At 44.8% G+C, this 26,757-nt stretch overlaps 1 protein-coding gene across 1 annotated transcript in view; it reads right to left on the reverse strand.

Moving 5' to 3' along the window:
• DRC11 (dynein regulatory complex subunit 11) overlaps nt 1-18,728 on the reverse strand; it is a gene marked incomplete at both ends in the record, with an annotated part of 112,685 nt that extends 93,957 nt beyond the window's left edge. Inside the window, 5 exons of the mRNA XM_084264574.1 lie at nt 2,305-2,376; nt 3,099-3,287; nt 5,409-5,522; nt 8,742-9,066; nt 18,562-18,728. Coding sequence (XP_084120700.1) covers nt 2,305-2,376; nt 3,099-3,287; nt 5,409-5,522; nt 8,742-9,066; nt 18,562-18,728 — 867 coding nt within the window. The remainder of the gene's footprint in view (nt 1-2,304; nt 2,377-3,098; nt 3,288-5,408; nt 5,523-8,741; nt 9,067-18,561) is intronic.
• Between the last annotated feature and the right edge of the window lie 8,029 nt (nt 18,729-26,757).

Genomic DNA, 26,757 nt, shown 5'->3' on the forward strand with positions numbered 1-26,757 from the left:
GTCATGAAAAGTAAAAGGGAAACACAAGTGGGGAATATAAAAATGCTAGGAAGATGAACACATTTTTGGGTTTTATTTAGAGGTATCCATTTTTTCCCCTCCATGCTTTGATTATATGCTTGATAAAGAGTAATGAGTCTGAGTGCAGAGTTGCAAACATCAATTCTCTTGCTTCTAAATGGAGGTCAGGAAACAAACATGCTGTATGTGTTTGGTTTTAATTCCCTTCATCCCTGTGATCATATAGATTTCCTCCCTACAAGCTAGGCTATTTACATCCTAGTTATCGGTTACTCCTACCATCGGCCACCATGAAGAGAGTGCTTGGCTGTGAACCCTCTGTGAACTGACACCAGACTTAGATTTCCTTCCGAAGGCTTTCGTTTTAAGACTCAACAGGAACTGTCGTGGGAATTGATAGGAAATGATCCTTTGTTTTGTGAAAGGTACAATTTCTAATTCATTTTCTGTACATTCAAAATATCATTTTAGGTCTCCACTAGTTAAAGTCTCTTAGAATCAACTTTATCTTAAAGAGGAGCAGAATTGGTACCCAAAACTTGGTTTAGCTATGCTGCCCACAATTATTGCTAATGACCAGCAGTTACTAAAGGCAATGGTCTGTAAGGTCTTGTCTGTATTTAACATGGCAAAACTTTGGTAAATGTGTATGTTGCTTCCAAAAGATGAGATAAAGTTGTTCTTAACTGATGATATGCGTTTGTCAGGTTGTATGCTGCAGGCACCTTTAGTTTTCATAAAACTGTAAGGTAGCTAAGGGCAATTCCACTGCTGGGTAAGAAAAATCATCCAAACTGGGAGAGGAGACAGCATGTGTTAATTCAAACTTAAATGATTAGTTCATAAGTTATCACTCAGAAATAGCATGGCCAGCAGGACCAGGGAGGTGATTATCCCCCTGTACTCAGCTCTGGTGAGGCTGCACCTCAAATACCACATTCAGGTTTGGGCCCCTCACTACAAGAAAGATATCGAGGCCCTGGAGTGTGTCCAGAGAACGGCAACGAAGCTGGCGAGGGGTCTGGAACACAAGTCTGATGAGGAGTGGCTGAGAACTGGGACTGTTTAGTCTGGAGAAGAGGAGGCTCAGGAGGGACACTTTATTGTTCTCTCCAGCTACCTGAAAGGAGGTTGCAGGGAGCTGGGGGTCACTCTCTTCTCACAGATAACCAGTGACAGGACAAGAGGGAATGGCTGCAAGTTGCACCAGGGGAGGTTTAGGTTAGAAAAGCGGAGAAATTTCTTCTTAAAGAGTGGTTGGGCATTGGAATGAGTTGCCCAGGGAGCTTGTGGAGTCACCGTCACTTGGGGTGTTCAAGGAAAGGCTGGATGAGGTACTCGGGGACATGGGTTAATAATATAGATGGTAGGGAGAATGGTTGGACTAGATGACCTTGGAGGTCTAAATCATTCTATGATTTATGAACTGACGCTCTTGAATGCTTCCCTAATGTGATGCTATGAAGCAGCTTTACTAGAACGTGGTACAAGGGCTGAGCTACTGTAGGGCTGACAAAAGCCATGTGGCTTGATGCTTGTTAGTGCCCAGTGAAGGCACCCAAAGGATTGGTGGTGGCCATAGAATGTCAGCTGCAAAGTTTATTCTCCTTCTCAGGTACTTGTTAAGAGGGAAAACGTTGGTGGGACGAGGAGATCTCTGATTGCAGGATGAAGAAGTTCCTCTTCCTGGAAGGGGTGCATGCTTTTTTCTCCGTTCACCCCACACAATCTAACTGATCCCAAGGAGCTGTTCACTCTTCTGTACTTTTTCAGCATGATGTGTGGAATATTTTGCTTGTTTCCATATTGAAATATTGATATGTTAATAATGACAGTTTTAATATCCCTTTTCCCCACCCATGCACGTACCCCGTGGCTTGCAAAGGGGTGGGAGAAGATGACTTTGCTGCTTTAATTCTATTTCAGGAATAAAGGCGGCAGCTCAAGTGTATTGGAATTATGAATTAAAAATTGATTGATAAAACTTCTTTGCTCTGTCATGCCTGGATCAAATTCCCAAGAACCTGGGGCAAGTTCTACACTGCCTGTTTCTAATCTGCCAGATGCATCGGACAATGTATGTATAGCACAAAGGCATGCGGCGTAAGACAAATTGTGCTCCTCCTGTGCCATCTATCATTCCAGTGTAGCCCTGTATTCCTCAGAGACTCCTTTTAACATGGAATTAATTTCTAACATTCCTCCTATCTTCTGCTAAATGACAAAAGTCTGAAGAACTAACAGATCTATGGACTTTTGTTCTCTCTAGGCAGCACTACTTACCATCCCCAGAAATATCTTTTCTTCTTCCCTCATTTTCTCTGTGGTCTTGCGCTGGACATATCCCCGCCAAACCTGAATTGTAAACAAAACACTAATGAGACAAATGGGCCTGGCTACAGCTTCCTTTACTGTGGCAGACATAGGAAAAAACAAATAGAGGAAGGAAAGGCACAATATACAATTGAAACTATTACTCTCTAACAGGTTGCCATCTGCTATTTAAAAAAAAAAGAAAACTCTGAGGCTTGTTACCCCCTCACACCGGTGTATCTAGCTTTGAAACACATCATCACTGTTCAGAAAGTGCTTAGGCTTAAGACTTAGACTGAGCTCCTGTTCCCATCAGGCTGAATTATCTGAATATTTCACATGCAAGGATTTTTTCTGGAATTAATCAGCAATGCCCCTTTCTAATCTCTCTTCCAGGATCGGGAAGGAACTCTTTCCTTGGAGATCACAGGAAAAGGCATGAATTCATGAGATGTGCTGGATTCCAAGGGAATGCCAGAAAGAGCAAGTGAGGTCATAACAATCAGTCTGGAAAACCAACATGTAGGTTATAAAGTCATTCTGCATTGCTGGTGCAGGACTGATTCCATTGATCTCACACCTAGGGCTGTCTCATTTTGTGATTTAAATGATGTGTTTCACTTTGTTAGACACCCTGAAAGCAATCATAATTTTCACGATTAAAAATGCTACTCATTCTATGGCTTTGTTTCTATCTACTGCTGTTCTTCTGAACAAAACAATGTCACTTGGTCCTGCCAGAACTGCTAAGTCAGAGATTTCACCTTTTGAATGCAAGTGGCAGCGTCATCTGGATTCAGATCCATGGGGACTTGAAGCTTAGTTTGTTTTTCTCTCTTCCCTTCAAGGTAAATTTTCTTCATGAACACTGCCCGACAACGGCCTTGGCGAGCCCGTTCTGCAACCTGGATCACTTGAATGGCTTCTTCCAATGTCATGGCCTTGAGAGGTTTCTTCAACAGCACAGCCAAAGGAAAGTAACAGACAAAAAGAAAGTATTAATTATGTGATTTGTTAACTGCATACCTCAGTTAGTAAATGAAACAGCTGATGAACTTATGGTGGAAACTTTCTAAGACAAAAACCAACCCTGTCACGGACAGCAGTGTCTCTTGTTTTTGTGCTCTCTTGAAATACCTTGGAAGTTTGGTATTTTGACATGTATTTTTTCTGAGGACTTTCAGAAGAAAGTGAACCTGAGGTGTTGATGTATGCCAAGGAAAGGCTGATGCTGTGGTGGGAAACACGAATGGCTCTATACGGCTTATGCACCCTGGTGAACTTTATCTATTTGAGAAAAAAGATGAGAAGAACCATAGGGCTTTGTCCAGTTAAAAGGAGAATTTCTTAAGCTGCAGAATGTCTTCCTTTTACATTTCTGGATGTGGTGTTAGGACCACAGCTCTCCTGCTGAATGGAAGGACACGCTGTTCTGAGCAAGCCCAGGCTTGGGGGAAAAAAATGTCAGAACAGTGCAGCTGGAGAGAGGGAGTCCCCCTCATCACTCTTGAGAACTCTCATTAACCCCTCATGCTCCCCATGGAAAAGCTGAATTATTGCTCCTTTTCCACCTTAATCCCCCAATTGGAACCAGTTCACATTGGATGTTTCCCTGTATATTGCACGGAGCTGCTCCACTGTGCTGTCAGCAGGGTTTTCCATGACAGAATTACACAGAAGGACAAACGCTCTGCAGAGCAGCCTCCTCCTGTGAACTCCATTGTTTCTGATTTACATTAGATGCTGGTACCAGCACTGCTGTGGACACTGGGGAATACAGGGGTCTGTTCCGCGGCTCGGACAATGCATGCAGAAGTGCTGACAAACCCTCTAGCAGTCCTAGTGGTGACTGAATGGGGAGTGCAGTGCACTGGACTCCTACTCCAGGAGATTATTTTGTTCATGTTTATCGAATCCTTGTGCCTCTCTTCTGGAATCCTGGCAAGGGAGACATGGACCCTGCCAGCATCCAGAGTCCAAGAGCCTGGTGCCCCAGGGTGAGCTGGCTGCACATAAGATGGTCTCATCTGCTACAGATGCCACGTTGAAAAGGGGTGAGAGCACCACAGTGAGAAATGAAACTGCTTCAAGATGCACTCTGCAGGCCAACAACAGCCTGCTGGAAAAGCAGAGAGTTTACCCAAAGATTTACTGCTGAGGCCAAGAGGACAGCAGCTGCCCATGAAAGTAATCTCGCAGGGAGCCTGCAGACTGCCTCTGTCCAACTGGTGTTGTGGCTTCTGGCCCTGGTAACCCTCTCTCTGCTGCTTTGTAAGATCAGCACACAGACTTCCCCCACCAGCACAGTTACTGGTGGGGAGTTCAAGGGTTGTGGGGCAGTGCAGCTGTTTTAGCGAGCGATCTGATGGGGACTGACTTGTACACTTATAACATCTACGAATCTAAGCAGTCCAGATGTGTAGGCACAGTTGTTTATTTCAAGGGGTTAGCTACAACTGCTTGTAGGCAATGCTCCGTTTCCAAAAGGTCAAAAGTATATCGAATCCAGAACAGTCTTCACTGGAGTGCTCGTGTATAGACTGTAATGACTTCTGCTCTGCCAAAACTCAATTTTCTACTCCTCCTAGCAGCTGCAGCTCTGTAGCTGTACAGTAGAGACTGCAGTCATTGTTCAGGAGTTATAAACAACTGAATGCTAACAGTTGCGCTGAGCTGAACTCTGTTTTGCCTATTCCAGTTAGGAATCCTGGTTGGGTAAAACCTAAGCCTGACTTGATTTCAGTAGGGCTAATTAAGTGATGACAGTCAGCTAGACAAATAAAGCACCTACTGAACTTGGCCAATGTGCTGCCCTTTCTCCGCCATGCACATGTAAAGCGTGTAATAAGTTGCCTCAACTTATTTCAGTCTTAACTAGGCTCAGTGTGTGACTAGATATTGTTAGACAGGGAAATTTACTGTTGCTTTCTATTTGTGCCTTATCTATAAACAGACTTTCACTTCCTAACTGTGATAAAAGCACTTCTCACTTCAGTGGCTCGTGTGTGCAGACACACGTGGCTATGAACTACAAAAGCTATGCCTGTTACTCTGTAGGTATGTGGTATGCTTACCTGTGTTTGCAATCCAGTACTAAGCAAAAGCTCATCCAGGATTTTCTCCCTCTGCTGCAGGACTTCCAGCTTTTCTTTAATGAAGTATCTTGGGATAGGTACTTCTATTTCTTCCTGGTGGAAGAAATAGTTAACAAGATGCTGTTTAGAACTGCATTAAAAGAACTTTATTTAGTGAATACCTTCATAAAATGATTAAGTTGGATTGAGGTTGTTGAATATTTTGGAGTGTTGGGGAATTTGACCTCTGTAACAGCTGCGGAGCCGTTACTTTGCAATTACTTAGGGCCTAATTCAACAAAAACAAATAAATCAACTCAGTTTCTGAACCATGGCAGCCCAGAAATCTTTCTTTTTTATAATGGCTCAATTATATTATCAAACTGTTAAAATATTTGGCAGGGCTGCTGGAAACCTAAACATGATTTCCACCAAACCGAATACCTTGGATTGTGTGATCATCCCACTTATTTTTTTTTAATCAGCATGAAAAATAGATCTGTTCTCTTCCTTTTTTTTTTAACTGTTACACAGAACCAAAGCACAGCTCTGTGTGTCTATGGGTATTTCTACCTGTAGGTGAACTGTCTGTGACCATAGTATCTCGGTCACTTTGCAACATTGGTGGCTGCCTTTACTCATTTCTATCATTAAAAAGATGTAAATGATTCACACTTCTACTGGTTTATCTCCTGTAAAATTTCACTCTTGTTGAGAAAGGGGAAAAAAAACACAGGCAGACAAAAAAAACACTCCAAGAGTTAAGATGCTGTGAGGCAGCATAACCTGTTCTTTGGATCTGCTGAAAATAATCCTCGAAAGTATTTATTGGCAAGTATATATAACTTTTTAAAACTTTGGGGGATGAATGTGTCTTTATAGATCTTGTTCACACTGGTACCATAGTCCTTATATACTGTTTCAGCAACATCTAGATTGTCTCCTCAAACAAATGATTTACCTGGAAGAAGAGACAGGGGAAACAAGCACTACTTACCATGTCATGCTGCGCCTGAGGAGTTGCACAGTCCAGTTACTCCATAACTTGTCCCCAGGTATATGTGAACGCTTGGGTTTGTAGGTGGTGGGTACCAACCTTGATGCTGTGCTATCAGTACTTTGCCTGCTATGGAAACTCGGTGGGATTTGACCTGTGTGTGGGGGACCTTTGACTTGATCCTTTGCAGCCTCCATGCCACCAGCAGCATGGATGGATACAGAGGAGAAAAGTGCTGGCTGTAAAGAGCAAGCATTGCTCCTGCTCTCATGCAGTTATGTGGTAAATGTGGGAGCCTTCTGATATCTAGAGCAAGAGTTTGCAGGGAAGGCTGTGGCCAATGCCAACAGCCCTCGTGACCTGCTAACTTGAAGGTTTCATTGTTAATTCCCTCAGTTGCATGTTATGCAGACTGGGACATCCCTATAAATGGCAGCATAAAAAAGCTTCCAAGTAGGACTCTGTGTATCCCGATTGATTTTATCAATGAAGATGCCTGGTCTGCTAATGCTTCTAAACATTTGACCTGTTAAGATCCCCTGTTTGCACCTTCTAATATCCTTGATTTGTTGATGGCAATGACTATATGTTGTACTTTGAGTGTGGACTGCTTGAAGGCCCTGTTACGAATTTGGCTGGTTTTAGGTATAAGAAAGCAAAAGGTTTGTCTGGATACATAAGGGTAGGGTGAGAAGGCCTTTACGCTGTCATGTACTGGTGCAAGTCAGTGAAGGGGTGATGAGTGTCTCTGATACCTAACCAGAGCATTAATTACAAGCCATTCTGGGGTGATGGGTATCTTTGATGCCTAACCTAGGCATTAATTACAAGTCATTCCAGACTGTGACTTTTACTGACTGTAAAGACAAGACCAGAGCTCTAATACCAGGGCTGGAAGGGGTGGGGAGGAGGGAGCCTGCTTCTCTTCATAATCTCTTTTTGGGGCCCAGCACTGAAAAGTTAGGCTTGTGATGTTTATCCTCAAGTCAAATTTGCAGCTTTTTAGCCACTCCTGGCTCCACATGGGATTTGTGTATCCAAATACCTTTGCAATTACCCCAGGAAATAGTGACTTGAGTGTTGGAAGGCAACTCTGTGGAACTATGACGCGCAGAACTTAAGATGAAGCTTGGCCTTACAGTGACATAGCAAAAAGTATGTAATGTTATTGCACAAGATATAAAATGAGATTACTCTGCTGTGTTCTCTGCTACAGTCAGGCCGGATTTTAGCCCGTAATATGGTGAAAGAAAGGACTAGAGATGTTCTTTGTGGGCAGATTCTTTAAGAGGCAGAAGTCACTTATCAGGTACTGGCCAGTAATTTTTGCTTTGGAACCAAGAACATGTGACTCTTAGTACAAAACCCAAACATATATCTGTGTTCCTATGTACTATGGAAAATAAAGTTTGCTTTGGAAAAAAAAGCCTGAAATCTCTTTAGTGCATTTTTTTTTTTTGGTGTCTGTGTTGGTAGATGTCATGCTGCCTTAAAATTAAGGTGTGGTGCAGGAATTTGAATTTATACTTTGTTTTTAATAGATGTCAAGCATGGCTTTCCAGATTTCTGCTAAGTCATGAAAAGAGCAGTGCTCAATAACTTCAAAATAAGATTTGAAGGTTTGATTCCCACAGACATGTCTTTCTAAGTATGCCTTCTTATAGCTTAAGAGAGTTCTCTGATGTACAGTGAAAATAGAAACATGTTTTCAAATCTTAAAATGACGCTATAAAGGTATTAGGCAATTTATTCCCTGTTAGAACTGGGATCCTAAAAGCAGCAGTAATTTAAGCACCAGCTTTTTTCCTTCAGAGGAGCTGTTTGCAGCGGTACCTAGATTTGACAATAGGTGGGGCTGTCTGCGAGAGAAGTAACCACTTTTGGGCATCTCGGTTTTGATACTGCTTTGATAGCACAACTTCAAGACTTTGCCTCATTGTCTTATTCGTCTGAGTTAGTGAGTTGTCTGCCGGGGGGCTGCTTTTACATCAGGAATTTCTCGACTCTGGGTGTTGAATATGGTCCCAGCTCCTGCCTCCTTTGCAATATGAGACTTGTTCTTGATTTAGTGGTTTGTTGTACTATGGATGAGTAGCATGACTCATATTGATTAAGCAGATCAGCTTTAAAATGTTGCTGCAGTATCTAATGCTCATCATATATCAAATATACTCTGATATTTAATAAAAATGTCGCAATTACTGGTGGCCTGGTACATTAGTAAAAGCACTCAAAACTTTGTGGAACTTTGCAGACTGAAAGTTAAATACAACTCTCCTTAAAATACAGAACAGGCAAAATTCCCACAAATTAGCTGACAGTAGAATTAGACCTACTGGGAGAAGCTTTAGATCTTCCAGGATATTATCAATGTAATGAAACTCTGACTTCTCCAGTTCCACCATCTCCTTTTTCACCTCCAGGATCCGTCCAATCACGCCATCCAGCACTTGCCGAATCACTACCCGCTTCTGCCTGTGAACGAGTTGGTCGTAGGCCGTCTCCAAGTTACGGAAGACTTGCATGTATTTGATGTAGGAAGTGGCTAACATCGTGAATACTTTCACGAGGTCTTTCTCTGGCTGGAGGAACTCTTCTCTTTCTCTCTGGAGCTGGATGTCGAGGTCTTTCTGGGCATCTGTCCACATCTTATTGTAAGTGCTAATTGAAAAGAGGAGACTATGTTAACTTGACATGAAAGCAAGAGTTAGTACGCAGCGACGCCAGGGCTCAATGTGTGTGGATTTCTCAAAGACACAAGCCTGGAAATGTGAGCCGTGATCTTTTTATAAAGAGGTTTTAACTATGATGTAGTTTCTCTTTTTGATCTTAAAAACAGGAACCTTAAAATGCCGTTTTGTTAACAAAAGCTTAAAAGCTAAAAGCTCTTCAGTTTCACCCTTAACGCCCCTGAAGCAGCCTTCAGATGCTTGAAGCTCCAACCCCAATGGCGCCATGAGTTTCGTTCGATTGTGCTAATTGAGAAAATGGCTTAATAGAAAAGGTGTCTCTCCTCAAAGCCTTTAGGTCTGTTTGTGTTTGGGATGAGGCCCAGCCCTCATTTCTAAAGTGTGTGTTGCTTTTGTGCCTTCCTGAAGTGGTTGCTTGGAGCTGGTGGTGCAGGGTGACGGCTGTGTCAGTGCCAATGCTGGAGCATAGTTGTGGGCATTGTTTTGAATGTGAAGAGAGGGAAATAATTTGATTTATTTCTGTGGTAGCACCTGTTGAACTCCAAGCAATTGCTAAATGTCTGGTCTAGTGGCTACAGGGCTGTGTGACATGGAAGATGCCACCCAACGAGAGATTAATTTCCAGAAATGATAGCGCTGCTTACTTGGTAGGTTTGGTAGGAGGAAGTGGAGCTCTGATGTGGGCAAGGGCTGCCAGTGGTGAAAGCAGATCAGTGCAGAATGTCATGGGAAGTCATCCAAAAGGAGCAAGAAAGGGACCCTGGGCAATGAGGCTTTTATTCAGAGAGGAGCTAAAACAGCACATTTGTCACTGGAAGGTGCCAACATCTCTGATAGTGAAAGACCCTTCTAGGCCCTGTTTTATTTTGTGACCTCTCTTTGCCAGGCTGGGGACTCTTAGGATTGACAAGCGTCAAAAAAACCTCACATCTTTGAAAATGTTTCTTTGACAGCAGAGCTAAGGAATTTCTTCTGCACTGAGACTCAGTTATGCTGGGGAGAAGAAATTTGTTGACTCATGCCGTCAGGTTTGCTGGAGGAGGGGAGAACGGTGAGCTAAGGTAATCGGGAGGAAAGCTGACTTTTCTTTCTGGGGACTAGAAAGAGAGGCCGATGGCCTTGATAGCACAACCTAGATCCATCCACGTGCTTAACTTTGCTCTGACATGCTGTGCCCAGAGCCTAGATGAAGACAGTAAAACTTCCCACCACCATTAGATGAGCTTTCAGAGCAAACCTCTTGCTGGCCTGAGCAGCCCTGAGGGAGTGTTTGTGTATGAATTCTGATGGGAAAGCTGGGCAGCTGTTAAGGTTGCTCATGCTTGACAATAAATGCCTTAAATTGGAGCTCTGTCAGCTGATTTTATCATTCCTAATCTCAGAGTACAGCCTGACCCCAGCCTTGTGCTGCAGGAGGGACCAGGGGTTGGACAGGACAAACTCCGGCCTACTCGTACCCTGAGCACTGCACAACCAGGATGCTGACGGGGCTGCTGGGACTCCCTGCAGCCGTCAGCAGAACTGCTGACAATCTGAACCCTGCCATTGAATTTGCACTGGTAACTTTATAAAGTGCATTATTCTGCTTTTTCAGCTGACCTGGGTTTCTGCAGGATGCAGCTGGTCTTGCTTTTCTGAACACCGCTGCAGCCCACCCAGGTCTTTCCCTTTCCTTTTTTCCAACTTCATTTACATCCTATTGCACCACCTGAATCCCTCAATTGCAGCAATTAACCTGGGTGCAGGAGATAAGTGAAATAAAACCAGCAGAGTGGAGAAGATTGCCGTTAGCTTTGACCTAAGAGCTCTGCTGGTTGATCAATTGGAATTCTGCACGTCTCCTGCTCAAGTCAGGATACAGAAGAGAATATACTAGTGTGAGGCCCACAGGGTTTTCCAGCACAGGAGGAAACAACGTGGTATTGTACATACTTAGCTGTGTCTACTCACCCACTATTTGATAGTAGGGAGGTTGTAAACCTTGGATGAAGCTTTGTCATGTAGGTTGTACCCACAACCATACTGCTGACTTATGAAGAGTCAGTATTCTCAAGCTTAGAGCGTTTCGAATGCAGATTACTGCACAGAGACAACAGATTGTACCGCAACGAGAACCGACTCCACCACTGTCTGCTCCAATTTACAATAATCTCCCTTTTTCCTTCCTCTGACTGAGGAATGTCAAGTGGTTCCTCCTGCTGAGCCAGCTAATATCCAGTTTCTTTTTATATTTTGAATGGCTTTTTAAGGGAAGAAGGGGGACTGCGTGGTCCTAGCCTTTCAGAGTACGTTAACATAAAGTGATATAGATGGAATGTAATTGTTTCCATAAAGCACTAATTTATCAGATAAGCATTAATTTATCAGATGAGCATTTAGATGATTGCAAGCACGTTGCGTGGGTCAGATGTTAAAAACTACGGATATTATGGTATGTTTGTAGCGCTTGCAGGAGGGATGCTCTGTGTAAAGGAGCACAAAAGAAGGGACAGGCCCACTGGAAAATTAAGTATTGAAGGAGAAGATTGATGGGGAACTGCTGAATTTTCAGCTGTGGTAAGCTGATAGTTCCTGTGTCCCTGTTGCAGTCAGGGGACCAACACCTCGGGGTGGGGAACCTGGCACTAGTGTTGCAGTTCGTTAGGCATGAGATGGGGAATGGCAGATACCTGGTAACTGGACAACACCGGCAGAAGTGTGATTGGAGAATCTCTTTTTGGGGTCACCCTGATTTAAAAACTGGAGGATGCATGCACAACCATTTGTTTCCCCTCTCCCAAAACAGGATTAAAATAATGATTTCAGGTTTTACTAGTGTCTGAATGGGACCCCTTCTGGAGTAGTTAGAAAGATCAGATGTGCTTGGTGCCTATGGCCCCTTTTGCGGGGACTTCAGAGCTGCTATAATCCTGGGGAGCCCTTTGGTTTGGAGATAAACATGTTCAAGGCTAGTCAGGAGAAGTAATGCATGTCTTCAAGGTTATGCATTCAAAGCGAAGGACAGGACTGACTCTCCTTGCCTGTCAATCAGACAGCATGCGACCTCAGAGTTCCTATTTGAATTTTTGCTCGGTCTCCCTTTGCATTAAGTTGTAAACTCCCATAAAATTGCCTCCATGCACTGGAGGGGAAGGGGGGAAGGGAGTACAAGGCAGCTCTGGGTATGCTGGCTTTTTGTTTACTGTTAGTGGTTCAATTTGTAGGCTTCTTCCTGCTCTGTAAGGGGAAGGTTGTGAGCTGTATCCCTGCCCAGGGGCAATATTGCATCAGAGATGGATTAGAGCATCTAACTACAGTACTAGTGGTAGTAACCAGCAGGGCTGGGCATAATTTTCCTACTAAGGCATACAGTCATTAAATGCTGGAAAGGAAAGAAGTTTGTCTCTTGATCTCTGCAAGTGTATAGCAAGATAAGTAGTGCTGCAAATTGTCATAGCAACTGCAAAATAGGAGTGTTACAGGGAAAATAAGCAACGCTGTAATGGGATGCGGAAAACACACATAAAGTGACTCAACTCCAGAGCCCCTGGAGTGCTTGCTGGCAGCTTGCAGCTTGGAGGGAAGGTCAAGGCTTTACTGCCTAACCAATGTCCCTTCTCTTTGCTTCCACAAAGTAGAAACAGTCTAAAACTTTCTAGTTTGACTCTTGAAATAAAGCCTGATCTGCTTATTTAGTGGAGCTCAGGAATATGTTTTTCTGCTCAAATTAGAGATGCTTAAAATCTCTCCAAATTATGCATCTAATATTCCAGGGCCCTCCAACTCTGCATGTTTGATTGACCTATCTCTTCTTGCACTTGGAAAAATGCATAGGTTTTGAGTAGAGCCTAGGTTAACCTGCTTTACTTCTGTCGAACTGGTTTTGGGACTTAAGCATGCCGATCTTGGAAAGATTTGTGCTGAGCATGCGAGCTGTCCCTCAGACCCCTCCTGAGCCAGCAGTGGAATCTGGCAACGGTGGAGTTACCTTTGTGTGTGGGGGGGTTATTTTTATTTCTTCTCCCTCCACTAAAGCATCTTGGTGTTTTTTATTTAGCTGCCAAATGGAACGCTATTTCTGTTAGTTCAGGACATGGCACGGTTTGTGCTCCAAGCTGTCTCTGGATTTGTATGTGGGCTGCTTTGATGCCTGGTTTAGTCTGGGCTGTCCTCTGAGGACAGAAATATCTCCCATTTTCACATGCCAACCATATAAATGCAGAGTGTAGCACTGTATGGGACCTGCTGTGTTCTGTTTTCTGATGGATGGGTGCACCTAAAGAGATGCAAGGGGGAATAATTAATTCTGACTCTTCAGCTAACAGGGAAACTCGAGTTCAATTTAATGAGTGCTAAATCGTGCGTGTTCTCAAACTGTTTCTGAAGGAGCTATGGTGCCCCTGCAAACTACCTGCACCTCTCCTTTCTCAAGAGATGAGACTGCGCTGTGTTGGGGTGTCTAACAGGGGATGGAGGAAATGCTGGTAGGGCTTCTGACAGGGAAGGGACACAGTGCTGGGCTACGGCAGGGACCTGTGTGATGGAGCAGGGCACAAGGATCCCAGCACGTATTCATCACCATGCACATCGAGCCCAGAGTCACGGAGCAGGAGGAGAGGTGGCTGAGACTTGGGTCTCACAACAAGGAAATGCGTGCTGGGCCTGGTTCTGGGGTCTCCTCTGGATAGCTGGGGCTTGACAGGTCAGCCTTTGTGCTGAGCCCTGAGCAAACACAGGGGAGGAAAACCCTGCCCCTGCAGCCTCTGTAAAATAAAGAAACAAGAGACAAAGGTTGGGAGGGGAAAGTGAGGCCCTGAGAGGAAAAAAGGGGCTTGCACAAGTGCTGTTGCTTTTTTTTTTCCTTCTTTCTACAAATCACAACTCAAACTGACTGCAGGTTTATTCAGGTCAGCAGTTTTCTGCTCCCTCACTACAACCTGCTCTGACATCGCACGGAGATTATGACAGGAGTAGTCCCTGGTCTTTTTTTTCTTGGAGCTTTTCCCCCCCCTTTTGTTTTATTACAAACAAAGCTTTTTTAGGGCTGGAGAAGCACAGAGAGAGAGATCAGTGCAGCCTTATGACACAACCACATTGACCAAAAAATTGTCAGAATCAATTCCTGTTTTAAAGCCTTCAGCCTGTAGTGAGCTCGTGGTTCTGAGCTTGGTCAGGCTTGCCTTGCTCCTAAGATACGGTTAGCCATGCTCATGCCAAGCTTGGTTGCTTTTTAAGCATACTTGCTTCAGCCATGTTTGACAGGGTTTAAAGTGTTTGGGAAAATAAAGAATAAACCTCAATAGGTCTCCAGTTGTTACGGGGGAGGAAAACCCACACAGCATGTTGGTGCTGTTAACATGAATGGTGCTCTGCTCCTGTCGTCTCCAGCTGCAGCCTTTGGTCCTCTGACAGAAAGAGAACAGGGGATAAAAGATTGTTGTGGTATTAATGTAACAGGAAACCGCAGGGCAGGCGAGGAAGCCCGCTTGGCTGGGCAGCGGTGGCTGCACCACGCCCCCGGCAGGTCGCAAGCACCTTGGCTGGTGTATTACAGAAGGACCTTAAATGATTAAGGTGGAGGGGATACTTTTCTATGCTGAGCTTTGATGTAGCATGCTCTGAGGGCTGTCCTCCTGTCTGTCAGCCTGTAGGTCCCGCCTGGACTGGAGGCTGCTGCTTGCGTTGAGGTAAGGAGAACATCAGCCTCCTCTCCTTTTGTGAGCTGTGTTCCTCCTGGCCAGGGAAGCATGCAAGGAGTGGGAAAGGAGAACTTTGGTAGCTTACATCCAACTACTGAGTAGTGTTGCTGCAGCAGATACTGTAGTGATCAATTTTGATTCTATGATTCTATGATTTGTTGAGACATGGATGTCAAGAGTTGAGAAGACCCTACCTACTTAAGTTCCAAGCAGTGTTTCCCATACCACACTTTACAGGGTATGGCAATGAAGTTTATTTCAGCATTAACCTATGTGCACCATTTTAACTCAGAAGGACAGAGCAACAACTCATTCAGCTGCCTGGCTGATGCATACAGGACAAATGCTGTATCTGGGAGCTGTTCTGCCTCTGGAGCTGATCCTCCAGGATCAGGAGGCTTTTTAAGTTCAAAGTTAACAGTCTGCTCAGCTTCTTGAAAACTGTAGCCTCCCCTTTCACTGCTTTCTAGCAGGCGTGCGGCTGGGATATTTCCACTGACAATGCTTTTTCCCAAAGGAGACAACGTGCAAGCACAAGATCTTTCCCTACCTGCTCATTAAGGATGAAGGGAGGCATGGGGAGGGAGTTGCAGCTTTGAGTCTTAGCTGTGATCGTTTTGAGTCTGTCTCTGTTTTCCTGCTTTAATATAAGCAGTGTGACATGTTAATGCTCACCAGGGGTGGAAAGCGGGGCAAAGATGGATCTGTGAATGCTTGGGAGATGTATGAGAGAGAACACTCTAGGAATGCCCAGGAGGAAGCTAATAATTGTGGCGTTTGGATGGAATTTGAAGAATATGGCCTGGAGGCTGCATGCTGAATGAGGGGGATAAAAAGAGATATTCAACAAGAGCCCAATCGCTGACTGAGGCTGGGGCCCGGTGAGAAGAGAATAGGATGTGGTCACAACATGAGAAACTGCATCGTAATGCAGCCACGTCAAGTGGGGGAGAGAAGAGGGGATTAAAAATTGCACTGACATGTTCTTACATTTTGGGTTTTGCAACCTTGATTTTCTTTAACTGAGCTTCAGGGACTGTCATATAAAAATATGTGGTTCTCCTTCAGTTGTTTCTGTTGGAAGCAGAAGGGGAGATCCTGAAGAATCTTGTCTTAGGTTAATGTTTAACCACTGACTTAATATAACTCATCTGTGATGTGAGATTAAATTTTAAATCTTTTTGATTGTTTAAAGCTCCTTGGTGGCAGTGGCAAATGTCTTGTAGCTAATTAAAACCTCATACCAATGGTAGCAGTGCCCAGACTTGGCTTGGAATATGTCTAGACTAGGGCTGTTAGGGCAAGTTAAGAAATTACTGCTCAAATAAAAGGTAAACAAATTCATTAAAGAGGAGGAAACACAGCAAAACAGAAATGTAAAGACTTCAATGTCTATCTCCTGTTTAAGCTCTGGAACAAAATAGACATCTCTATGCAAATGCTGGGGCTTGAGTACTTTAGGGAGCACAATACATCCAGCAGTTCTTCATAAACCCTACAGCAAACTTAATGGGCTTGCCGTCTCCTGGGCAGTACAACTGTCCTTAGAAAATGCCAAGCGTGTCTGGACAAGCTGAGGTGGATTTTTGTCTGGCTGCTGGAGCTTACCAACCCAAAGAGAAAGTAGTTGAGCTCTTTCCGAGTGTTCTCTCTACTTGGACACAAAGCTTCCTAAAGCTTCCACAAGCTTTAGCCCACACCTCTGTTATCTCAGGGCCTTTGAGGTTGGTGAACGTGCCTCATAAACTGAATGGAAATGCCAAAATCCCAGCCACGTAGAGCACCTGCAGCGTGACTGTGTGGCAAATGTTGCTGGTCTGACTGGTGGTCAATGCTGGGCAAGCGCCCTGCACGCACGCTTTACTACAGCCAGCACATCCAACCGGCCGTAGGGACGTATGTAATTTCTCTGTGTGTTGCAGCTGCCCTTCCAGATATGTAAAAAGCAGCTGTTTACCTCAAGCTCAAGAAGAAAAAAGCCAGGCACTGTGTTGCATTCATATTCAGGACATGGGATGTGACTGTAGGCTGTGGAAACAAGAGTGTTATGGACTTGGCTGTGACTTACTGATGTGCCTACATCTTTGTAGGATGAGGTCTGTCCTGCATGTGATTTGGGAAGACAGGCAGTCGTCTCCCTTCCCAGGGAAATATGGTGGTGTCTCCTAAAAGCCTTTTGCCCTAAGATTTTCTTCCCTCAAACCCCTGCAGCGTGAGCACTTCGCTTCACTGCCTTTGGGTAAGGTAGTCTGTTAATACCACATTTGCGGTGTATGGCTTTTAAAATACTTGTAATTTAGCATGGTTTACGGTATACACCCAGGACAACCTCACTATGTACAGTCGTGTAACAGTAGCTGCTGCAACTTACTTGAGAATTAACTCACTGAACCTTGAAAAACAAGATAACCCAGGACAAACGGAAAGTATGCTCTGATTTCGTAACCGCTGGCATTGACTGCAGCTCTGCACTGGGGAGGAATGCACAAGGCTGTCAACAGTAAACACAGGGATAAAATTTTGATGCATTTGCCAGCACTGTCAGCCATTTAAAATATCTGTGGAGATATTCAAGATCTGTCTGGATGTGTGACCTGTCCTAAGGAACCTGCTTTGACAGGGGGGTTGGACCCAATGATTGCTGGAGGTCCCTTCCAATCCCTACAATTCTGTGAATCTGTAAACCTTTAAAGCCCAAGTATAAAGGTAAGTATGCAGTACTTTTTATTCTTCTGATGTTTTGGGAGCATTTCAGATTTATGTTTTTTCTGGTGGGTGAGTTTTTTATTATTATTTATTTTTTGAAAGGAATGCTGAGGTTTCAGATGATAACCTGGCTCCAGTTGCTGAGGCAATACAGAAAAGCACAAACTCTCCAGAAAACCTGGTATGCTGATGGTGTAGACTAAAATTATCCAGCCTACTGCTTAACTCAAGGTAGTTGAACTGGTGTATGCTCAGCCTTGTGTTTAGGAAGGCCTGGATTACCCTCGCTGGAAGTGCTGTGTGCATAGCTACAGCGTGATTATGAGCCAAGCAGCTTCAATATCAAACTGGAGTCCTTTACCAGCACCACCACCTCGCTGGGGAAACAGGACTGTACGTATTTTTTTACTGTGTGTCACAAAGATGTTTGTATTTGGTGCATTTGTATTTACTGTTCCATGCAGTAACGAGCCCTGTCTCTATTAAAATTAAACTGATCTAACCCAAGCTTAACACAAATATTTCCCAACCATGCTCAACTTAATTCCTTTGATGTTAATCTAGCTTAAATAACAGCAGCCGTGATGCAGAGGCTCAGGAGGAATGACAGATTCTGAGATTACGTCTTCCTGAGAGAGCTAAACACTACTGTTGTGGGTTCCATGTGAACGTAAGGAGAAGCTTTTTCACTGTGAGGGTGACACAGCCCTGGGACAGGCTGCCCAGAGAGGCTGTGGAGTCTCTTTCTCTGGAGAGATTCAAACCCACCTGGATGCGTTCCTGTGCAATTTAGTCTGGGTGATCCTGCTTTGACAGGGGTGTTGGACTAGATGAGCTTTCAGGGTCCCTTCCAACCCCTAATGTTCTGTGATTCTGTGTGATCTGATGCCATCACCAGTGGCTGGTTATTGCAAATAAACTTTTTGAGGTTTGCACTGTACCGAAAACACGGGAGCTCATTAGAGGGGGAAAACCCCACCACAGCATCCATCGTGTAAACTTTGGTCTGTAAGGAAGGGAAAAGTATCTTCGGGCAAGAAGGGCCTAGTGCCTGTGCAGGGATAACGTTGCTGCCGGCCTACAGCCTGCTGAGGTGAGCTGGGGCCTTCCCAGGCTCCCCCACTCCCGGGGGCTGCCCGTACTCTGCAGCCCGTGGCCTGTGCCCCGGCACCAGCGGGCAAGGCCCGGTGGAACCGGTTACCCGGCGTTTGTAGCGGCAGGTGTTTCCCTCGGGAGGTAGGTCCTGCATTCCCTGCCCACCCCCCCGCCTCTCCCCTCCTTTATGCGGGGCTCTCTCCCAGGCGGAGCCTCCGCAATACTCACGCCTGAGACATGTTTCTCCCCCGGCGCCTGCTCCTCCGCCGCAGGGCCCGATACGGCACCGAGCCTGGGCCTGCCGTGTGCTGGCCCGGCCCGGCCTGCCCCGCCCCGGCTGGCGGCGGCTTCTCCGCGGCCAGGGCAACCGGCTGCCCTGCGCGGGCCCTGCAGTTGCCGCGGAGACGGAGCGGAGGGAGGAGGTTCCCGGCCCGGTGCTGCCTCAGAACGGGCCCTAGGAAGAGAGGCCTTTCCCTTTCCCCTGTCCTTTCTTCCCAAGCAGCTCTCCCACTTGCACTTGCGTTTCCCACCCCCACCCCTTCCCCCCATTTTTTTCCCCCAGTACCCATTAAAGCAAACTTACAGCAATTTCCCATACCTTACAGCTTAAACCCCATTGTTAAAAATGTATTTTCCCTTGCAATTGCTGCTGTATTTATTCCATTGGCTGCATCCCTAAACTGAGCACATCTGCACACCAAGGGCACCTGGGGACAACCCCTCTATTCTGCCCTGGTCAGGCCCCACCTGGAGTATTGTGTCCAGTTCTGGGCTCCCTGGTATAAAAAAAGACTGGGATCTCCTGGAGAGAGTCCAGAGAAGGGCTACAAAGATGATTAAGGGCCTGGAGCATCTCCCCTATGAGGAAAGGCTGAGTGAGCTGGGACTGTTCAGCCTAGAGAAAAGAAGACTAAGGGGGGACCTAATTAATGTTTATAAATATCTTAAGTATGGGTTGCAGGGGGAAATGGCCAGCCCCTTTTCAGTGGTCTGTGGGGACAGGATAAGGGGCAATGGCTGCAAGTTGGAGCACAGGAAGTTCCGCACCAATATGCAGAAGAACTTTTTCACAGTGGGGGTGACAGAGCCCTGGGACAGGCTGCCCAGGGGGGTGGTGGAGTCTCCATCTCTGGAGATATTCAAGACCTGTCTGGATGCCTATGTGTGCAATATGAGCTAGGGAGCCTGCTTTGGCACAGGGGTTGGACCCAATGATCTCCTGAGGTCCCTTCCAACGCCTATGATTCCATGATTCTATGATCTCCATCCCACCTATTGGCATTTCATCACTCCTAGCACCATTTGATCTTTCCTCTTCTTGTTTCTATTTTTTTTACCTTTTTTAATTAAAAAAAATCAATGGAGGAAACAGGAGCATGTTGTGATATAGTCTGTAAAATCATTGTTTCTGAGCCCTGGTTTGGTAGGAGGATGTTTTTGGAGGCAACACTTACCTCTTTGTAAATGATGTCTTCTGGTGAAGCCAGAGTTTTTAAGGAATAATTGTTTCAATTTGTTGCCCGCCTGCAGAGTGAGAAACATCCATTGCTGAATATTAAAAAGTTCCTTAAACGGGTAAAAATCCAAGGTAGTGACAGGTCTATAGCACATCTCATTTTTTGGGGGGAGCAGGCAAGGAAGGGAAAAAAAAAAAGTTGGGACAGTGATCATTTTGCCAGCGGTTGCAAATCTCATTATCTGGATTCCTTTGATCCTTCCTCCTTGAAGCTCCATCTAATATAATTATGTGAGACTCTTAGCTCACAACATGGTTTTGGAGAAAAAGCTTGGACATGTGAATCTTGAAGGATGAAAACTATAATAAAAACAAGCCCAAGGGGTGTTATTTCTCAAGCCATTAGAGTGGCTATGCCCATCATGCGATCTCTTTTGTATTGGTGGGTTTGAGCCATACAAGTAAGCAGACTAAATACCTGTTGTTTTTTCTTTGGCAGGTGTGTCAGAAAATGGTGTAAAATCAGTGTACAATTAGCTCTGTGAACCTGAAAGTGTCTCTTCATGCTGGTGCATGAAGAAGCTGGAAATTTACTTATTTTCAATCCCTGATTCTCATCCGTCTGCAAGTCAGGGGCTCTCATAAGCAGTAAGTAACTTATGTTTTGTTCTTATTTACTACCTTAACTGAGTCTTTGCAGCCTGGATGGGCACATCACATTTTTATTTCCATTAATGTGGGCATTTGTATGTCATGTTTCTTGGGGAGCTATGCTTGGGGAGCATCTCCCCAGCTGAGTGAGCTGGGACTATTCAGCCTAGAGAAAAGAAGACTAAGGGGAGACCTTGCTAATGTTTATAAATATCTTAAGTATGGGTTGCAGGGGGAAATGGCCAGCCCCTTTCCAGTGGTCTGTGGAGACAGGACAAGGGGCAATGGCTGCAAGTTGGAGCACAGGAAGTTCCGCACCAACACGGGGAAGAACTTTTACCCAGTGAGGGTGAGGGAGCCCTGGGACAGGCTGCCCAGGGGGTGTGGAGTCTTCTCTGGAGATATTCCAGCCCCGTCTGGACACCAACCTGTGCAATATGAGCTAGGGAACCTGCTTTGGCAGGGGAGTTGGACCTGATGATCTCTAGAGGTCCCTTCCAACCCCTGTGATTGTATGAATCTGTGATTTTTTTCTACCATAATTTTTACTTGCTACGTCCCTTACTACTGTCTCCATCACTGTTGGGTTTGTAAGGACTGATTTGGCTGTAACCCCAAAGGAATATATCTTTTTCCCCTTAGACTTCTAAGATGCTGTTCCCAAATCTCCAAGAGAAAAGGAAGTAATACTTCCAATACAGTAAATAAAGTAATTCTCTATTCCGACTCCCATTCCCAAGTTTAATTATTTTATTCTGCAATTAATTGCTCAAAAATAGCTTCTAAAATCAATAGTGAAGCAACACATTGCACGAGTTGGTGATAAAGAAGTAGGAAGTTTTTTGAAGGAATTGAAATGAGCCACAAGATTGCTTGATATGATACAAATACTTAATTATTAATCTCAAGGTTTTGTGCACCTTGGTGCCATGGTGCAAAGGATGGTTTGTGCTGGAAACTGTATTAAGGTAATCACCATTGCTTGCTAATCCCCTCCTCCTCCACCCTTCAAAAAAAAAAAGGTTAGAGGAGAGCAAACATTTTCCCTTTAAAAAAAAGGGAAATTAAGCCACAAGAAAGTGGTGTGCGTGAGAGTGTGCAGGGAGCCTGTGCACAAGCTGAGGGGCTCTTTATTTTCAGCAGTTTGTAGGGAACTTGAAAAAAAAACCCAAACAAATCACATTGCTGGGAAAAGCCATGCACTAAAATTAATTATGAAACAAGCAGAGCTGATACTTGTTTTCATGGGAAAGGAGTCTGCTTTGTAGCTGAAGTGGGAGTAGCATGCAACTGAGAATAAGGAATTGGTTTAGGCTAAGAAAAACAGACATTTACAACCAGAAACCTGTGAGATGTTCTGGTTTGCTGTAGGTTTCCATTTGAATCCTTGAGCTTTCAAGCAATTTGAAGTGAGAAGACTCAGGTTTGCCTGGTCTTTTTGGATGGTGACATCCTCAAAGGACTGCCCTGTGATATATTTTCTGCTGCGGCTGCATCCACACTTTGGGCTTGTCACAGCCATTCTCCATCCCCATCTCCAGCTTTCTTCTTGTCTTTATCTCCCTTCTTGTCCCTTCCCCTGGAGCACTCCAGCCCAAACTGCAGCTGAGGTCCAGCACACTGTGGTCAGTCAGTCAACACTGTGAAGTATCTCAGCCTTTCCAGTCCAGGTTTATGCATCTCTAATAATCCCTCTAGCCACCAAATCATATGAGAACTCAAGGTACCACCAGAGATTAAAGGGATTTGTAGTTGTTATTCCACATATTGTATACTCTAGAGCAGATAGAATTTTCCTCATCCAGTTCATGTTGCATTAAAAAATAAAACTCTGTTATTTAATCCATCCAGCAGGAATAGGTGATGGGTTTTATACAGCGTGTTCCATTTGGCATCGGTAATTCCTTAGGCTCTTGCAAATACAAGCTTAAAAATTCTGCTGCCCTGGAAACAAGGTGCCATCATTTTTCAAAAAAAGTCTTTTATTATGAGCTTAAGAGGCGACTAGCAAGCTTGCAAGGGGATAACATATAAAACTGGAGGGCCTTGTTCCTCTAAAGGCAGGTCCCTGGCAAAGAGCTTAGTGCACCTGTCTCTTATTGAGTCGGGGCTTAAGTAAAGCAAGGAACAGAATAGGAAAAATGTTCTGACTTTGCAGCTCGTATTTCAAAGCGCTTACCAAGGTCTGGATTGTCCCTTAAGGCACAGGATGGAAGGAGGAGTGGTTTTTGTTAGGGGTTTTTTTGCGTGTTGTTGGCCCAAAGAGTGTGCAAAGTCTGTGATCAGGGCTTTCTCCATCATGTGGCATGGATGAGCTGAGGGTTTTGGTCTGCTGCTTTTGGGAGTCACGGATCTGCTACTTGTTTGGCCATGGGGACAGGTGTAAGATATCTGCACCTCCCCAGGGGTGTGGGATGTGATGATGTACTTGCCATGGTGTCTCTTTTTGACATGAGGCATTGTCAGAGGAGCCCGTCTGCATGTCAGTGTTGAGCTTGGATGAAGGTGCGGTTGTGAAGAAATGCCTGGAGGGTGGCTTTTGCTGTACTTTGCTCTGAGCATCCTTGTCCCTCCCATCCTGGAGGATTCAATAGAGTAGCCCTCCTGCAAGGGACTGTGGCTATGATGGCACTTACAACAGGACAACTGTCCCCAGACAGGGACCTGGTTGCAATTGAGTTGCCCAGCAGACCTGTGAGTCCAGAAACATGAGAGGTAGGACCTCTGATGGGCAAGCCTGGGGAGATGTTGCTCCGGGCTTGCAGATGGGCATTTATTTTTTGTTTAGATGTGGACTAAAGCGTGTGAAGGAACTTTGGACAGCTCTTTGCTGTAGTCTTGGGGACTTGGGTCTGCCTTGTGGCTTTGGTGTCATCTTCCTGGCTGGCATCCAGGAGGGATGGCTCTGTCAGCTGGGCCACATTGACTGCTTTGTGTCTGCTTGCCATCAGTCCCTGAGCTATTTTGCCAGTTAGCATTAACTACCAGATCTACAGGAGGTCTGCCGCTTGCATCAAGGCTAAGCGAAGGGGATTTGTTGGCAGTCAGGTCTGTTAGACTTTGACACAGCACCAGCATGTTCGTCAGGCCAGAGCGTGGTACATGGAGGAGGAGGAGGATTGGAACAGAATTAGAAGGTATAAAGTTCAAATCTAATTTGAAGAATTTTCCTCTATCACTTAAATGTGGGAAATGTTCCTGTGGTTTCAGGTATAAAATGTCACACTTCATAAGGAGCGTGCGTTTTAAATCTCAGCCAGGTATTAAACGCCATGCCACACTCCACTTCTCTCTTTGTTAAAAAGTAAAAACCCCAAATCATCTCTCCTGAAATAATGTTGTTTGATAAAATTAAAGCTCTCAAAAGAAGCCGGTTCAGATAGCACCAGCCCTCTCATCGTTAGGAAACATGGGGGACTGTATTGATTCTAGGCTGTATTGACAATCGCTCATCAGCGGTCGGCTATTAAATTATCTAGGATGCTGTTTAAGATGCCTACCAAGCATCAGGCTTGCAGTTGATACAGACTGACAATTAACATGCACCAGAGATATTTTTTAATGAAAAAAAATAGAAGAAAGAAAAGGGATTGGACTCGGGCTTCTGGCAATTATCCAAGTAATTTGTTAGCAGAGGTTTTAGAAGACTGGTTGGCTTGAACATTTGGCTTCAGCTAGCAGATTTTTAATAAATTAATGCAAACACTCTGTCAAGCTTTACTCTCTGAGGGCAGAGGTCACTTCTATATTATTCTGCAAAGCAAATATTGTAAATAAGTAGCATTTTTTTTTGGTTGTGTAATGTAAAGATGCATTCAATAGCCCATGTGAAATGGTACTTCTGGCCAGACCCGTTCCAGTCCTTTTATGATATGCAGATCCCCTAATTATTTACTTGCTTTATTTACTAGGCTCACTAGTCAGCAATCTAAAATGTCATCTGTGCTTCTCTCTTAGGATTTAGGTGGAAAAATGATGAAAAGTTTGACTGTTAATACTGGCTTACACGTACACATTAATCTGAAAACTTGGAAAATTCTCATGTTTTTAGGCAAATGAGCTTGAGCTCTCACATCTCACACTGTGGTAAATGGGCAGGAAGTTTAGAAAGACCAGCCCTGGGTTGGTGAGAGCTCAAAACAGCAAAGCTCCACTTGCTTTTCATGCTGGGAGGAGGATGAAGACGCTGGTCTCTGATGTGGTGAGTTTCTACATATGCTGTTTGATGGTCTTGCTCTTTGTGGGGAAAAAATAGCTGTGAAGTGTTAGGAATTTATGGGGCAGCAGTCTTGGCTTCAGCCATCCTACTTAATGTGTTAAGATGGAGAGGCTGTTGGAAAGCCCTTTGCTGTCCGGTGGGGAGCTGGTGTTTCTGAGCATGACCAGGCTAGAGAAGACTCTAAGGGGCAAGGGGAGGGAGCTCAACCCTTCAGGGGTCAAATCTGGATCAGGAAGATCTTCTTCCACTTCCACCACCTGATTGAAGGGAAGTTGGAGCTCTGGGACTCGAAGCCTGTAAAGCCAGCAACTGAGTGACCATCTGTGTTAGCAGCTCATTGCCCAAAAGAGGAGGAATTCTGTTACTCCTGCACGTAGGCTGCTGTTTCATTGTCCTTTGTCTTGCTTTCCCTCCCGCTCTCCAGAAAAGCACCTGCTGAGTTAATCCTCTTCGATCAACTCAAAAGCAAGCAAGTCAAACTCCTTCAGAGGCCAAGCAACTCAGCTCTCATTTCTCCAGGATTTTTGAGTGGGGGACTTTAGCTGGTATGTTTTGAATGCTTCCAGAAGTGAAACTATTAAAGCAAAGAAGGGAGGATGCAAGGGGAGGGAATCCTTAATTTTTTTCTGGATGTAAGGATGACCTGAGTCAAGAAACATTAGTCTGGAAGGTGGAGATACCTTGAAGGTTTCCTAGTTGTTGTTGAGGATGGTGAGAAATGCTCTAGACGTTCTGTTTTGGTGAGTCTTAAATGAAAACTAATTAGATTTGAAAACCAGAACGCACTCTGTCTCTTACTGAATCGGATGCATCCTGCTTTGTGTGCGCTGAAACGCAAGAAGAAAGCAGAACAAAATGTCAGCAGAAAGTAACCCAAACTTACAGTGAATCTGTAGGGAAGCCACAAGATAGCAGCAGCTGAAATTTGGTGGCAACCTTAGGTTCTGCAGATGTGCTTCGTGTATTGTGCAGGGAAAGAGGCTCTTTCTGAGGGTGTCTTGGGAAGGGGACCCTCTATGTCCTCTCCAAGCTCTGAGAGAACCTCTCTCACTCTGCTGACCATTAGGATTCAACCTTAAGTGCTGAAGGTTGAGACAGATGAACAATTTCCACATTCCCTCCCCTGTAATTGTCCGTCTCTTTTTGTGTTTAGGCTCCAGGGACGTTATATGCTGTATGAGGTTGACTCAGTTTCCATGTGGAATGTCCCATAATGAATTGGGTTTAACTGACAGGGTTGCATTAATGAAGCAAAACAAACAACTTAGGCCCAGCTAATTTGCTAGTGACAGCAAGAGCTCAGGGGTTAATGCCATCCACCTAGAGCTGAGGGAACAATACTGGCCCTTCCACGTTGCACGTGCGTCACTTCTGCATGGAAATGAGTGTGAAACTTCTTCCCCTCTCCGGGTTCTAGTTCTCCAGCTATAAATAAACGGTGCAGTGTGAGAGAAAAATGAGTAACAAGGGGCTGCAGCTTTTTAGGTGCCTGTGGCAGGATGTTTTCTTGCTTATCCTGTTTCTTGTAAACACTGGCGATGGCTTTTGTAGCCCAGATGTAGAGGCTGCCTGGATTCATTGTTTGAACACCTGCTGTCCTTTCAAATAGAACCAACGCAGCCCATTGATAAAATTCAGACTCAGAAACCTGCAGCAGCACCAGCCTGAGCTCCTGTAGATAGTTGGAAAAAAAAATCCTTGAGGATCTGACATCCGCCCTGGGTTGTTTTGTTGTGGGTATTTTTTCCCCCATTATATTTAATTGAGAGGGGAAGGGAAGCTCAAGATTATTTCCCCCCCTCCTTGTTCTCACAATAGCAAACAAAACAATACTCGCTGGCTTCAGGGTGACCAGGG

The sequence above is a fragment of the Gallinula chloropus genome, assembly GCF_964237585.1.
Source record: "Gallinula chloropus genome assembly, chromosome: 5".
Classification (NCBI taxonomy): Eukaryota; Metazoa; Chordata; class Aves; order Gruiformes; family Rallidae; genus Gallinula; species Gallinula chloropus.